General features: G+C 36.6%; 1 protein-coding gene across 4 annotated transcripts in view; it reads left to right on the top strand.

Moving 5' to 3' along the window:
• The window catches only part of RBM27 (RNA binding motif protein 27), a 75140-nt gene extending 62021 nt beyond the window's left edge, over positions 1-13119 (top strand). For all 4 annotated transcript variants that reach the window (XM_040453663.1, XM_040453646.1, XM_040453653.1 and 1 more), the window contains 2 exons: positions 10616-10726; positions 12135-13119. In XM_040453663.1, coding sequence (XP_040309597.1) covers positions 10616-10726; positions 12135-12218 — 195 coding nt within the window. In that variant the 3' untranslated portion in view covers positions 12219-13119. The remainder of the gene's footprint in view (positions 1-10615; positions 10727-12134) is intronic.
• The last annotated feature ends 968 nt before the right edge of the window (positions 13120-14087 follow it).

Raw genomic sequence — 14087 nt, 5'->3', positions numbered from 1 at the left:
TTATAATTCCATAATAGCCCACATAAATGCATTTGTAGTGACAAGTTGTTCCAAAGCAAATATTTGATTTTTGTTTTAGGGTTATTACATGGTTTACCAGGTGTTCATAGTCAATAAGTGAAAATGATCTGGGACGAAGGCAGAATTCAAAGGAAGAATTTATTAGGATAAGAGACATGTATAGTTATGTTCTGTATACAAGGGCAACCACTTTTAGATAAACATGCAAGCAGAGATTTGCTGCAGGTAACTGTCTTTAATTTGCTTCATAAACAGAGTATATCTTCTCTCCAGTCACTCATTCATCCAATTAAATATTGAGTGTTACTTGTGCTAGAGCGTTTTCATACATGATCTCATTTAATCTTAAATAACTGTATAAAGTGCATGTGAAATCCCATGTGTACATACAGGGAAAACATGTTTAAAACTTAAAAGTGAGTCATACATATAAAAAGATCGTTAAGTAAGTGTCAGAACCAAGATAAAAATACAGTTTACTGTTAATATCTGGGATCCCTATTCCTCAAACAACTTTTGTTTTAAATTTTTATTTTACTTATTTAAATTTTTATTTTAATGTTTTTATTTTATTTTGGAGAGAGAGAAAGAGACAGAGTGCGAGTGGAGAAGGGGCAGAGAGAGAGAGACACAGAATTTGAAGCAGGCTCTAGGCTCAGAGCCCAACGCTGGGTTTGAACCCGTGAACCGTGAGATCATGGCCTGAGCTGAAGTCGGACACTAAACCGACTGAGCCACCCAGGTGCCCCGACTCAAACAACTTCTTTGAGAGAAAACATTTTCAGCCCTATTAAGTATTAAAGATGATGAAGGAAATATTTTTACTTGTTTTTTACTGTTTATTTATATTTGAGAGAGAGACTGTGTGTGAGCGAGGGAGGGGCAGAGAGAGGGAGACAGAATCTAAAGCAGGCTCTAGGCTCTGAGCTATCAGCATAGAGACCGACACGGGGCTCAAACTCATGAGCCACCAATATCATGACCTGAGCCAAAGTCAGATGCTTAACCAACTGAGCCACCCAGGAGCCCCGATGGTGAAGGAAATCTTAAAGAGCAAGACTTCACTCTGAGTTTGACACCCCTTAGTTCTTTTTCTCCCTGACTTTAGAGAATGGTGGGTTGTTATATAGTGTCCAGATTTGAGAACTGTGCTGGCAGTACTCTGTTCACTGTTGAGGCAGTTTCATTCACCAGTTTGACCTACACACACACACGCCCGCGCACACACACACACACACACACACACACACGCACTTTTTGTAAAGTGGGAGACCAGCTTTATGTATTTATTTATTTTAAATGTTTATTTTTGAGAGAGAGAGAGAAAACGCGCATCCACGTGAGTGGGGGAGGGATGGAGAGAAAGGGAGACAGGATCCAAAACAGGAAGAGTTACTTATACTAAATGTTTAGAATACTTGAGCTGCGCTTAGACATTTTCAAGTAGCATGCATCAGTTAACTGTAAGATTTTTGAACTGTGGTGTATGGTTTAGCTGTTGTACTCCATGATACAGGGTGGAACTTGATTTTTTTTTTTTTTTTTCTTCTTTCTGATTATAGAGGTAATACACACATCTCAGGATGTGTTTGGCTTCAAGTAAAAGATAACTTGGGAAATAGGAAGATTTATTTTCTTTCCTTTCATGAAATTTAGAGTTAGGGAGGTTTTAGGTTTAATTAATTCAGAAACTGAGCCACACAGGTTCTTTTCATAGGTCTCCTCTGCCTAGTATGTTGGCTTTGTTCTTAGGCATTTTTCTTCATGGTGTGATAGCAACCACAAACATCATGGCCTCTAAAAAGAACATCCAAAGGCTTAAGGTAACAGTACCTTTCTCATGACATTTTAAAAAATCATGAGAGGGGTGCCTGGGTGGCTCAGTCAGTTAAGCGTCCGACTTCAGCTCAGGTCATGATCTCACGTTCCGTGAGTTCAAGCCCCGCGTCGGGCTCTGGGCTGATGGCTCAGAGCCTGGAGCCTGCTTCCAGTTCTGTGTCTCCCTCTCTCTCTGCCCCTCTCCCGTTCATGCTCTGTCTCTCTCTGTCTCAAAATAAATAAACGTTTAAAAAAAAAAAAAATTAAAAAAAAAAAATCATGAGAGATAACCTTCCCAGAAAGTGTCCGTTTCAACCCTCACCCTCCTCCACCCTCACCCCACCCCTGACATATACCACTCTTACTTAGCAGATGTGCCCTCATGTGTCTTAGCCAGAATTGTCCCTTACCCGTTTGTAAACTAATCCTTGTTGAGGAAAACGGTTACCATGATTGAATTAAACCTGTCATGGTTCCATATGCCACTTGACCAGTGATGAAAATCAGGGTCCAGTAGAATGGAAGGAGATCAAGTAGTTGTTGTTTTAAACAACTAAGACAATGTCTTTTTTAAAGTTTTTATTTAAATTTCAGTTAGTTAACATACAGTGTAGTATTAGTTTCTGGTGTATAGTATAGGGATTCAGCACTTCCCGTGTATCACCAAGTGCTTGTCACACCAAGTGCGCTCCTTAATCCACATCACTGAGTTAAACCATTCCCCTCTGGTAACCATCCGTTCTCTACAGTTAAGAGTCTGTCTCTCAGTGTGCCTCTCTCTCTCTCTCTCTCTCTCTCTCTCTCTCTCTCTCTCTCTCTCTCTTCCTTTGCTCTCTTGTTTCTTAAATTTCACTTACGAGTGAAGTCATACGGCATTTGTCTTTTTGCTGCCTTCATTTGCTCAGCACAGCTGAGCCACACAACTCTGGCTCTATCCATGTTGTTTCAGATGGCAAGATTTCATTCTTTATTATAACTGAATAATAATCCATTAATATTCCATTGGAATGTTCTTTATCCATTCATCAGCCGATGGACACTTGGGCTGTTTCCATAATTTGGCTATTGTAATACTGCTATAAATTTTGGAATACATGTATCCCTTTGAATTAGTATTTTTGTATTCTTTGTGTAAATACCCAGTGGTGTGATTGCTGGATCGTAGGGTAGTTGTATTTTGGGGGGAGGGCTGGTAGTTTTATTTTTAACTTTTTGAGGAACCTTCATACTGTTTTCCACAGTGACTGCTCCAGTTTGCATTCCCACCAGCAGTGCAAGATGGTCCCCCTTTATCACATCCTTGCCAAGACTTGTTCTTTCTTCTTTTGTTGATTTTAGCCATTCTGACAGGTGTGAGGTAACACATCTCATTGTAGTTTTGATTTATATTTCCCTGCTGCTGAGTGATGTTGAGCATCGTTTCAGTGTGTCTGTTTGCCATCTGGATGTCTTTGGAAAAATGTCTGTTCATGTTTTATGCCCATTTTAATTGGATTGTTTGGTTGGTGGGGTGAGTTTTATAAGTACTTTATATATTTTGGATACTAACCCTTTATCAGATATGTCCTTTACAAATATCTTCTCCTTTTCCATAGGTGGCTTTTCGGTTTTGTTGATTGTTTCATTTGCTGTGCAGAAGCTTTTTATTTTGATGTTGTCCCAATAGTTTTTTTTGTTTTTGTTTCCCTTGCTTCAGGAGACCCATTTAGAAAAATGTTGGTATAAGCAATAACAGAGAAATTACTGCCTGTGTTTTCTTCAAGGACTTTTATGGTTTCTGGTCTCACATTTAGGTCTTTAGTCCATTTTGAGTGTATTTTTATGTATGGTGAAAGAGAATGGTCCAGTTTCACTCTTTTGCAAGACAGTGTCTTCCATGATGTTCATTGAAGAAAACTTGGAAAGCACTCGGTTATAGAAAAAAGAAAACGGGCGCCTGGGTGGCTCAGTTAGTTAAATATCCAACTTCGGTCATGATCTCACGGTTCGTGGGTTTGAGTCCTGCGTCATGCTCTGTTCTGACAGCTCAAAGCCTAGAGCCTGCTTCGGATTCTGTGTCTCTTTCTCTCAAAAACAAAATAAGCATAAAAAAAGAGAGAGAGAGAGGGGAAAGAAAACAACTTCAAAAACCTTAGGTGCATTTGATAGGAATTTTTTAGTTTTTATTTTCTTAAAAGTTATATGTGTACATCATTTGAAGAGTCAGATGAACTTAACAGCCACAAGGTTGTTAATCATTTTATTGCTCTATTTCTCCCCAATTTCTATTCTTAAAGGATGTCTACTTTTAAATCTTTTAGCTGATTTTTTGCGTATTTTTTTCATTCCTGAAACGTTTTTGCTGCTATTTCCTGATTTTAAAATTGTAGGCATTATATATTTAATCCTTCTGCTTCTAAGCTCCCCATGTTTTTTTTTTTTTAGCTTTGTTGTATTCTCTCTGTTTTTTTTCTAAATGGATTTATGCCTCTAAAAATAAATCATTTTAGTATCATTGCATACTATCGTGTTCATCTTCCATCTGTAGCCAGAGAGTATTTTAAATCTTAAGAAAGTAACAGGTTTAGAAGTCTAAGTTTCTGTACCCCTCCAAAATATTTGTGTAATTCATTCAACTTTTTGTGTTCTTATTGGCAAGAGCCTCTAATTGATCACTCCTTCATTCCTGGACCTTCAAGTAAGACAATGGAATACTTCTGCTGTAATTACTAAAGACTTACCATGTATGGTTAACTTTTCCCTGTAGCCTCTCTAGGTAGGGATTTTACCCTTTCCCATCTTTCAAGTGTGTGGAAATATATTTGAGAGTTTTATTGTATATGGAAGCGATTGATACCTTATCATTTGAAAGATAATTTTCCTTTGTGTTTACTAGAACAAAAGCTCCCCTTTCTCTGGATTTAGTATTCAGGGAAAGTTTTCTGAATAGCACTTCAATATTGCCATTCTTCAGACCTTGTAAAAAATCTCTTAGTAATGGTAGATCTTTCATGAACTACTGATACTGCCTTTGATGGCTATAGTATTTCCCATTTTGCTGTGAACAATGTTACAGACATCTTACTGGATTTTGCATTTGTGAGTGGAACAGTTTGTTATATAGGACAGTCATATACATGTTAAGACCTTTAGCACTCCTGGCTCCCGCCTACTAAATGCCAGTAAGTGCTTTTCAGTCAGTGTGACACCCAAAATGCCCCCCAGAGTAATGTTGTCTCAGTTGCGAACCCTATTTTACATTAGTTCGTAGGAGTGAGAGGACTAGATGAAAGGCATGCGTATTTTTTTTAAGTTTTTTAATGTTTGTTTATTTTTGAGAGAGAGACAGAGAGAGTGAGCAGGGGAGGGGCAAAGAGAGGGAGACACAGAATCCAAAGCAGGCTCCAGGCTCTGAGCTGTCAGCACAGAGCCCGATGTGGGGCTTGAACTCACAGGGTGCAAGATCATGACCTGAGCCGAAGTCAGAGGCCCGACTGACTGAGCCACCCAGGTGCCCCAAAAGGCATGCATATTTAAAATTTTAGGACAACTTGCCAAATAACCCTCCAGGAATGTTGTACTAAGTTTTACTTATAGTGACATTAGATAAGAGTAGCTATTTGCCTATGTCCTCAGTAGCACTTCAGTTTTGTTTGATCATATTTGCTGGTCAGGTAATTGATAAGTGATGACTGACAGAATTGGCATCAGTTTCTGATCTTGGAAAATGGTCAAGTTAGATGAATTTCTAGTAACTTCTGCCTCTAAGGTTCCAAGTACCTCTAAGTTACTGCATATAATTTTTCATTGATGGTATATAATTGATTTTCTTATATTCATATATAAGAATGTTACTTTATTTGAATTACCTTATATTTTGAGGGGCAGCACACATGTACAAAGTGTAAAAGAAATAAAAGTGTAGGGGTGCCTGGATGGCTTAGTCGGTTGAGTATGCAACTCTTGATTTCAGCTCAGGTCGTGATCTCATATTTCAAACCCTGCATTGGGCTCTGTGCTGACAGTGCAAAGCCTGCTTGGGGTATCTCTCTCTATCTCTCTCTCTCTTTGACCCTCCCCTATGTTTCTCTCTCTCTCTTTCTCTCTAAATAAATTAACTTAAAAAAATATAAAGAAACAAAAGTATATGCAGTGTACAGAAGGTTTCCTTCTATGTCCAGTCACTGTTTCACTCTCTGTAGGCAATTACTGTTACCTGTTTCTCACATATCTTCTTGAAGATATTTTTCTGTATTTATGCATTATTTTATCTCTCTTTAACAAAAATGGTGGTGTGCTATACAATACTCTTTTGCATATACACTTTGTATTTGGCATGTATTAAATTGTTATTGGAGATTATTCTATACTAGTGCATGTGTTGCTGTCTTCTTTTTAATGGCTGCATGGTATATCATTGCATAGATGTACCACAGTGGATTTAAACAGTCCTCTAGTGGGCCTCCTGGGTGACTCAGCTGGTTAAGCATCTGACTTTTGATATCAGCTCAAGTCGTGATCTCACTGTCATGAGATAAGCCTGAGTTGGGCTTCGCACTGGGTGTGGAGCCTGCTTGGGATTCTTTTTCGCCGTCTCTCTCCAAATTAATAAGTAAACTTTAAAGAATCCTGTAGTGATGGACATCTAACTTTTCCCTAGTATTTCATTGTTTCAAGCTATATTATGGATATATGTGTTAGGTAAAATATATGTGCATATTGAAAAATTACGTATTTTAATAGATATGTCACATTTTAGAGGCCAGTCTTAAAGTTATTAAAGTATTCTTTAATAAAAAAAGAATACACACAAATGGTTAAAAATATGGTTAATAAAAAGTAAAAAATCTTCACTTTTCCTTCATCTCTGCCTACTCTTAAAAGGTAGTCACTATTCTTAGATATCTTTATAGAAAAAAATTCTGTATATAAGAATACATACACAGTCTCTCACTTGAAAAAATTTACCAGAGTATAAATATAGAGCTGCATTCCATACCTTGCTTTTTAAACATAAATATCTTAGCTGTTTCATATATTTTTTTTAATTATAAGGATAATATTCAATTTAAAATACTCTGAAACAAACTATACCAACTAGAAACGTATATATATAGTTCAGTGATTTATCAGAAGGTAAACTTCCGTATACCTACTCCTCAGGTAAGGAAAAAGTATATTCCCAGCCTCCTCCTTGCCCCCTTCCAGTTACTGTTTTCTCTCCTCCTCAGAAAAGTGACCCCATACCCTCACTTTCTGATAATCACCTCCCTGCTTTTGTTCTATAGTTAATCCTTATTATTCATGGATTTTGGAGTTGCACATTAACCTGCCTAGTAAAATTATTTGTAAGATCAAAAATCAGTACTCAAGGTGCTCTTGTGGTCATTTGCAGACATTGGCAGAGTTACCTGATGCACACATTCCCAGCTAAGTTCAAACAAGGTGACACTCTGTCTTAGTGTTTCAGATCTCAAACTGTAAACAAGTGTCCTTTTTGCAGTTGATTTAGTACCACGTTTGTCTCATTTTTGTGGTTTTCATTGTTGATTTTCCTATTTGAAATGCCCCCCCCCCCCGCCAAGTATAGTTCTCAAGTGCTATGTCGAAAGTTCAGGGAGGCTGTGATATACCTTATGGTGAAGACACATGTGTTAGGTAAGCTTTGTTCAGGCATGAGTGCTTTTGGCCATGAGTTCAGTGTCCGTGATTTCAACAATATATATTTTTTAACGTTTATTTATTATTTTGAGAGACAGAGACAGAATGTGAGCAGGGGAGGGGCAGAGCGAGAGGGAGACACAGAATCCAAAACAGACTCCAGGCTCTGAGCTGTTAACAGAGCCCTACATGGGGCTCGAACTCAAGGCCTGCAAGATCATGACCTGAGCCGAAGTCGGACGCTTAATTGACTGAGCCACCCAGGCACCCCAACAGTATATTTTATGTTTAAATTTTTTAATGTTTATTTATTTTTGAGACAGAGAGAGACACAGCATGAGCAGGGAAGGGGCAGAGAGAGAGGGAGACACAGAATGTGAAGCAGGCTCCAGGCTCTGAGCTGTCAGCACAGAGCCCGACGTGGGGCTTGAACTCACGAAGTCGGACGCTTAACCGACTGAGCCACCCAGGCGCCCCAACAGTATATTTTAAATAAAGAGTCTTTAAAGCATAAAACAAGGTTATGTATTGATTAGTTGAAGAAAATGTTTTGACCAGAAGCTCATAGGAACCTGGCCTTACTCTGTTTGCCCTAGGAGCAGTGGTTCAGTATTTGCTAATTTAGTACTTGCAGTGAACTTCATACAACTAGTGCAAATAATGAGAATCAGCTGTAGTTTTATCACCTAAATGTGCATTCCTTAATATTACAGTATTAGTCTGCTTATTTAAAAAATTTATATAAATGGAACCACACAGTCTATATTCTCATGTGTCTGTTTTTTCCCTTAACGTTATGTTTGTAAGATTCATTCATGTTGTTACATGTAACAGTAATTCACCATTTTTATTGCTATATTATTTTCAGTTGTATAAATATACCACAGTTTATTTTTCTGTTCTCTTGTTGATAGGTATTTGGGTTATTTTCACATGATTTTTATGAACACCATTGATAGTATTCTCATAGATCTTTCAGTATATGTGTATACACATATATGTTTGATATACATGGAATTGTTGAGCAGACTACATCAGTTTTACTAGTTTAGATACACACCAGTAGTGTGTGGGAATTCTTGACTTGGTATTATTAAAATACATCTTTATTCTAATCACTAATCTTATTGTTGTAGGTTAGACTGTGAGAATTACATATTATTAGTTCCTGACTGCATACAAATTACATTTCTCATTTTCTTTCAGTATTTTATATGCACTACATTTAATGGCCTAAAATTCCCTTTGGAGGACAGAACTGCTGTCCTCTTTGGAGGGCGACCCAGTAAATATAGACTAAAAAAAATCTATATTGCCTTCTGTGATTATAAAAGTAACAGATCTTTTTTTACAAGTTCGAATAACAAATAAAGCCTAAGGATCTAATGTGTTACATCGTAACTATAGTTGATAGCACTGTATTGTATAATTGAAATTTGCCAAGAGAGTAGAACTTAAATATTTCTACCCCAGGAAACGGGTAAATATGTGAGGTGATGAATGGGTTAATGAACTTGATAGAATCTTTTCACATTGCATATGTATATTAGATCATCATGTTTTACACTTATAAATGTCTTAACAGTTTGTCAGTTACATCTCAGTAATGCTAGAAAGAAGAATTCAAGTAATACAGAGGTGAACAAAATACTGAAAAAGGCACTCTTTAATTGGGCTGTGTATGTTAAAAGAGTAAGGGCACAGGAGGTCTCCTACACACATTACCAGATTTTTCCCCCAGGTTTATTGAGATCTACTTGACATACAGCATCCTATTAGTTTAAGATATACAACATAATGGTTGAATACATATACATATAGTGAAATGATTACTAAAATAAATTTAGTTAACCCCCATCACCTCACATAGTTAGAATTCTTTTTTTCCTTGTGATGAGATCTGTTCTATTAGCAACTACCTGAGTTTTACAAGATGGGGCCACTTTGATACATAGTGTAATATGTCCTAGGAGTTAAAATGTTTGGTATCACGTTATAAACATTCAACCTCCACAAGGATAATAAGAATTTTTCCTTAGATCACATGCTGATTTCTGGTCATACTGGTTCTGGATCTGGTACAGTCTTAACATGCAGTCATCTGAGTGTTCTATAGAAACATTTGGCAAATGCTTACTGATATTTATCAACATTTTTCTTAGAAAAACTAGAGTCAAGCCCCATATTTAAAAGAATGCCTTCTGTTACATTTTTCAGGATTGAACCCAGAATTGGGGATGTTCTACAATCTGGCACCATTAATAGGAAAGACTGAATTTCACTTTAATGAAACTTTGGGTCTATATTCTTTTGTCTCTGTTGTTTTGTCTTTAAAATTTTTGTTTTCTCTTAATAAAATTTGTTGGGGAGGAAGAAATTGGATGGTAGTACCAAGAAATACATTTGAAACTGAACAGTTTTATTTTGAGTTAGGATAGGAGGTGTTTGATTAACATTTATTGAATATATAGAATGGGTGGGTACTTGTCATTGTTGTTTGGCATTTCAGAAGATGAAGTGGGAATAGCTTTATCACTGAGGCTGTGAGAGATGCTGTGAGATCATTAGGCATTAAAAAATCACTCTTAAGTTTTCAGTCTAAGTATGTAGATTATCAAAGCTAAAGGTTAATAATTGTTTTTTTAAATCTTTATTTATTTTGAGGGTGGGGGAGCAAGAGAGGGGGAGAGAGAATCGCAAGTAGACTCTGCCGAGTCAGCACAGAGTCCTAAACAGGGCTCGATCTCATGAACTATGAGATCATGACTGGAGCCAAAATCAAGAGTTGGATGCTTAACTGACTGAGCCATCGCAGGTGTCCCTGAAGGCCAGTAATTGTATTAAGATAGCATTTGTTGTTTTCATCATGACTTTTGTAAGTAGGGTGACTATATAATTAATTTATCATCTAAACCAAAACAAATCCTAAAGTTAACATGACATAGATACAAGTCATGGGACTATCTGGGCAAAACAGTACATATGGTTCTTTAATTAAAAGGGACTTCACTTTTTCTAGCTCTTACTAGAGATTGTGTTTAGATCCATTTTAACATCCCCCCCCCCAAGTCATTACACTTTTAAATAGCATACAATTTGAATATAAACTTTTCTGTTTTTCTGAAATTTATTTTAGACTGCAAACCAAGGGTCAAAATTCAAAGACCGTCGGCTACAAATATCATGGCACAAGGCCAAGGTGCCTTCTGTATCCACTGAGACTGAGGAAGAAGATGTCAAGGAGGAGGTAAATTTAACGATTGAAAATAAGCACTGAATTAGATTGTTTCTCAAGTAGTATTTTTCTTGACATTAAAGTAAATAAATACGATTCTTTCATGCACACAGTAATCAAAGACTAGAAGTTTATTAAAGAATGAGAACAAGTGCAGACACATAAAAAAAGCTCTTTGGGGGGTATTTTCTGGTAGAGGAGACACTTTTTTTCTTTGCATTTATTTTGGCTTTCTTTGGGCTCTAGAAATTTTTATTCTGGTAAGTGAGGACATGGATTACATGGACAAAATACATTTTAGCTGGTTGTTGTAGCTTTTCATTTATTCACGTTCCATAGTTAATAGATTTAAGTTTCTTATTTTCCTTCTGTGTACAGTTGGTTAAAATGAGAGTTACGGAAGTGGGACATAAAAGGGAAGAAACAGGAAACCAAGGATTTAAACCAAGGAAACTCTTAAAATATGAAAAATAATTTCACTCTTTAGCTCCTATTTCTAATTTGTTTATTAAAAGGGACCTTTAGCCAACATTGCAAGTTATTCCTGATTCATCATAATTTTGGTTTTATAGATGTTAGCATTCATGATTGGTCAACAGTTTTGTGATCATGTGGATAATTTTATAAAACAAAAGCAGAAACATTTCCCATGTTAAAAAAAAAGAAAAGAAAAATCTTGATATTTTGGGAATGTTTGTAGAAATCTGTATTTTATGTAAGATTTTAGATTTTTGTATAAGGTTGGGAATGTTGGTGTCATGGGGAAGTTAGTATACTCTCCATCACAGATTATTTGATACTAAAAGAAAGGTTTAGGAGTTTGGTCATATATTTTCATTTTAAGTTAGTGGCATAAAATAAAACTTAATTTATTTTTATGAATAGATTAATTTTATCAGAAACATTTTATAGATATTTTTTCTTTTACTCCTCCTACTCAGCAGTCACATTGTATTTTCCTGATGATATTAGAATGGAAGTCTGTTAAAACTGGCAAAATTAGCAGGGGAGGAAAATATGTATACATTGAGAGACTGTTGTGTTTTTGCCCTGCTAGCTACTCTCTGAGTGTGTCACTTGTAAATCTGTCCTAGGTTTTGTATACTAGTCTTTGTGTCCTTTGGCTTAAAAAGTATTTTGCTTAGGGGCGCCTGGGTGGCTCAGTTGGTTAAGGGTCCAACTTTGGCTCAAGTCCTGATCTCATGGCTTGTGAGTTCAAGCCCCGTGTCGGGCTCTGTGCTGACAGCTCAGAGCCTGGGGCCTGCTTCAGATTCTTTGTCTCCCTCGCTTTCTGCCCCTCCTCACTCGTGCTCTGTCTCTCTGTCTTAAAAATCAATGAAACATTGAAAAAAAATTTTTTTTAAGTATTTTACTTAACTTTCTTATACCACTAAGCAGATTTTACTCTCTCTTTCCTCAGGAAACGGAAACCTCAGATTTGTTTTTGCATGATGATGATGATGAGGATGAAGATGAATATGAGTCTCGTTCGTGGCGAAGATGAAATCTGATTCGAGCTGTATAATTTTTAGGAATATTGTTTAGAAAAGAACAACTTTTTAAAATTATTTAAAGAAGTCAATGAGCCAAAAATTTTTTTTATTTTTCTTTTCAACACAGTAGGTTTAAGGACAGCAAGTTTGCTATTTAAACACATCTCATAACTGTTCATGATATTAAAGCACCAAAGGCCTAGTGACTTTTACACAGTTGTGAAGATCCACAGGGATGATACGGATAATCTCTAGAGCCTTATTTTCCACACCACCTGTTTTGTTGCTATTGGTGTTGGATTATGATGTAAATGACAGGGTGTTCAGAAATTTTATTTTGGATTATAATCTGCTGATAAAATTTCATTAAATGTCAAAATTGCCTGGAATCTCTTAACTCTCAGCTATTATGGATGGGTCGTCAGACAGAAGGAGATATTTGTAATGAAAATACCCTTTTGCTTTCAAGAGTTGTCTTGGAAGAAAAGTAGATTTATTTTAATTTTTTTACTATGGAGGAGCCCAGTTTGTATTCATTCTGAATTTGGGGGGTGGGGGGTGTTGATGTTCAGTACAAGTACTATTTTAGCGTAAATCATAACAAACTCTGTATTCTTAAATGCTGTAAGGCAACGGTAGCTAGTTTCATGGTATTTTCATTCTGTCGTCATTAATTCTCCTGGACTCGTGCTACTGATCCTTAGTTTGCTTTGAAATTAGTGAGAATGGGTTCAGTTGGTCCTTTTAAAAAATATTCCCAGAGTGTAAAAGTCTTTAATCTGTTGCCCATTTCTTGTCCCCATTTTCTTTTTCTTGCCTTCTTATTAATAGGCCTGACTTACCCACTGTTGAGATAAGTGATTCTTTTGGGCCACCAAAAAGTCAGTCCCCAATAAAAAGTTTAAACCAGCACCTTGATAAATAAGTGATGTTTTGATGAGAATAATGGAAGGATTTGCGGGGGGTGGGGGGGGGTGGGGGGAGAGTCACCAGCTTTTCCTTTTTCATTTTTGAAGCTTCAGTTTAGTTAGTAGTTACAAAAGAGGGTTACAAAGTGTCTGAAATTCTTTTCCTAAATTTAAACTATGATGGTGAGGTGACTGGGGATAGGGTGGGGGTGGGGTGGGGTAGGGTGATGGGTATGCTAGTAATAAATGGGAGTCATAACTTGACTTTGATCAGATGACTTTATATTTTCATAATTTTGTAGCTTGTTGCTATCCATGAACATATGCATCCTTCAATAGACAGTTTCCTTCACTGTGTGCATTTTTACTGTACACTGTATAGAGTAGAGTATCTGTTAAGTAAAATATATATGTAAATTTATGTCCTTGTGTTCTGAATGTTAGATGGAAAAGCAGAGGAGCAACACTACACTGTATTGACCCCTGGGAAAATAAAGTGATTAATGTACATAGGATGTCACTTTTTCAAGGATATGCACATCTATGTTTTTATATATGTGTGGTGTGAAAATTTGAAACTTCCTGTTGGCTTCAGAAGGTTCTTGGTGATCACTATATCAAGGATATTGTATCCTGAGGTAAAGGCTGTTTCTCAAAATAGAAACCATTCACTAAGAAACCTAAAACCATCAGGATTCTAGATTTACGTAGCTCTAAGAAGTTAAATCCCACGTTCTGATTACCTTTTCTCTTCTCCGTATTTTCCTGGAATGATGTATCAAACCAGGATCATTTTTAAGTTCATGTAATTTTCCCTTCACTATAATAAGGACCTCCTTTTTTTAGGTTGTTATTATATTTTCTGATAACACTGAAGCTAAAAAATAAGCTTATAAAAGAAGGAAAACCTTACAATGGGGTACCTAGAATAAGCAATCTTGCTCCTTCCTCCTCCATCATCTCTAATGAAAT

Source organism: Herpailurus yagouaroundi, unplaced genomic scaffold (genome assembly GCF_014898765.1).
Source record: "Herpailurus yagouaroundi ecotype Mexico unplaced genomic scaffold, PumYag 29, whole genome shotgun sequence".
In the NCBI taxonomy this organism is placed as follows: domain Eukaryota; kingdom Metazoa; phylum Chordata; class Mammalia; order Carnivora; family Felidae; genus Herpailurus; species Herpailurus yagouaroundi.
This window is presented reverse-complemented; position numbering and strand designations above follow the sequence as displayed.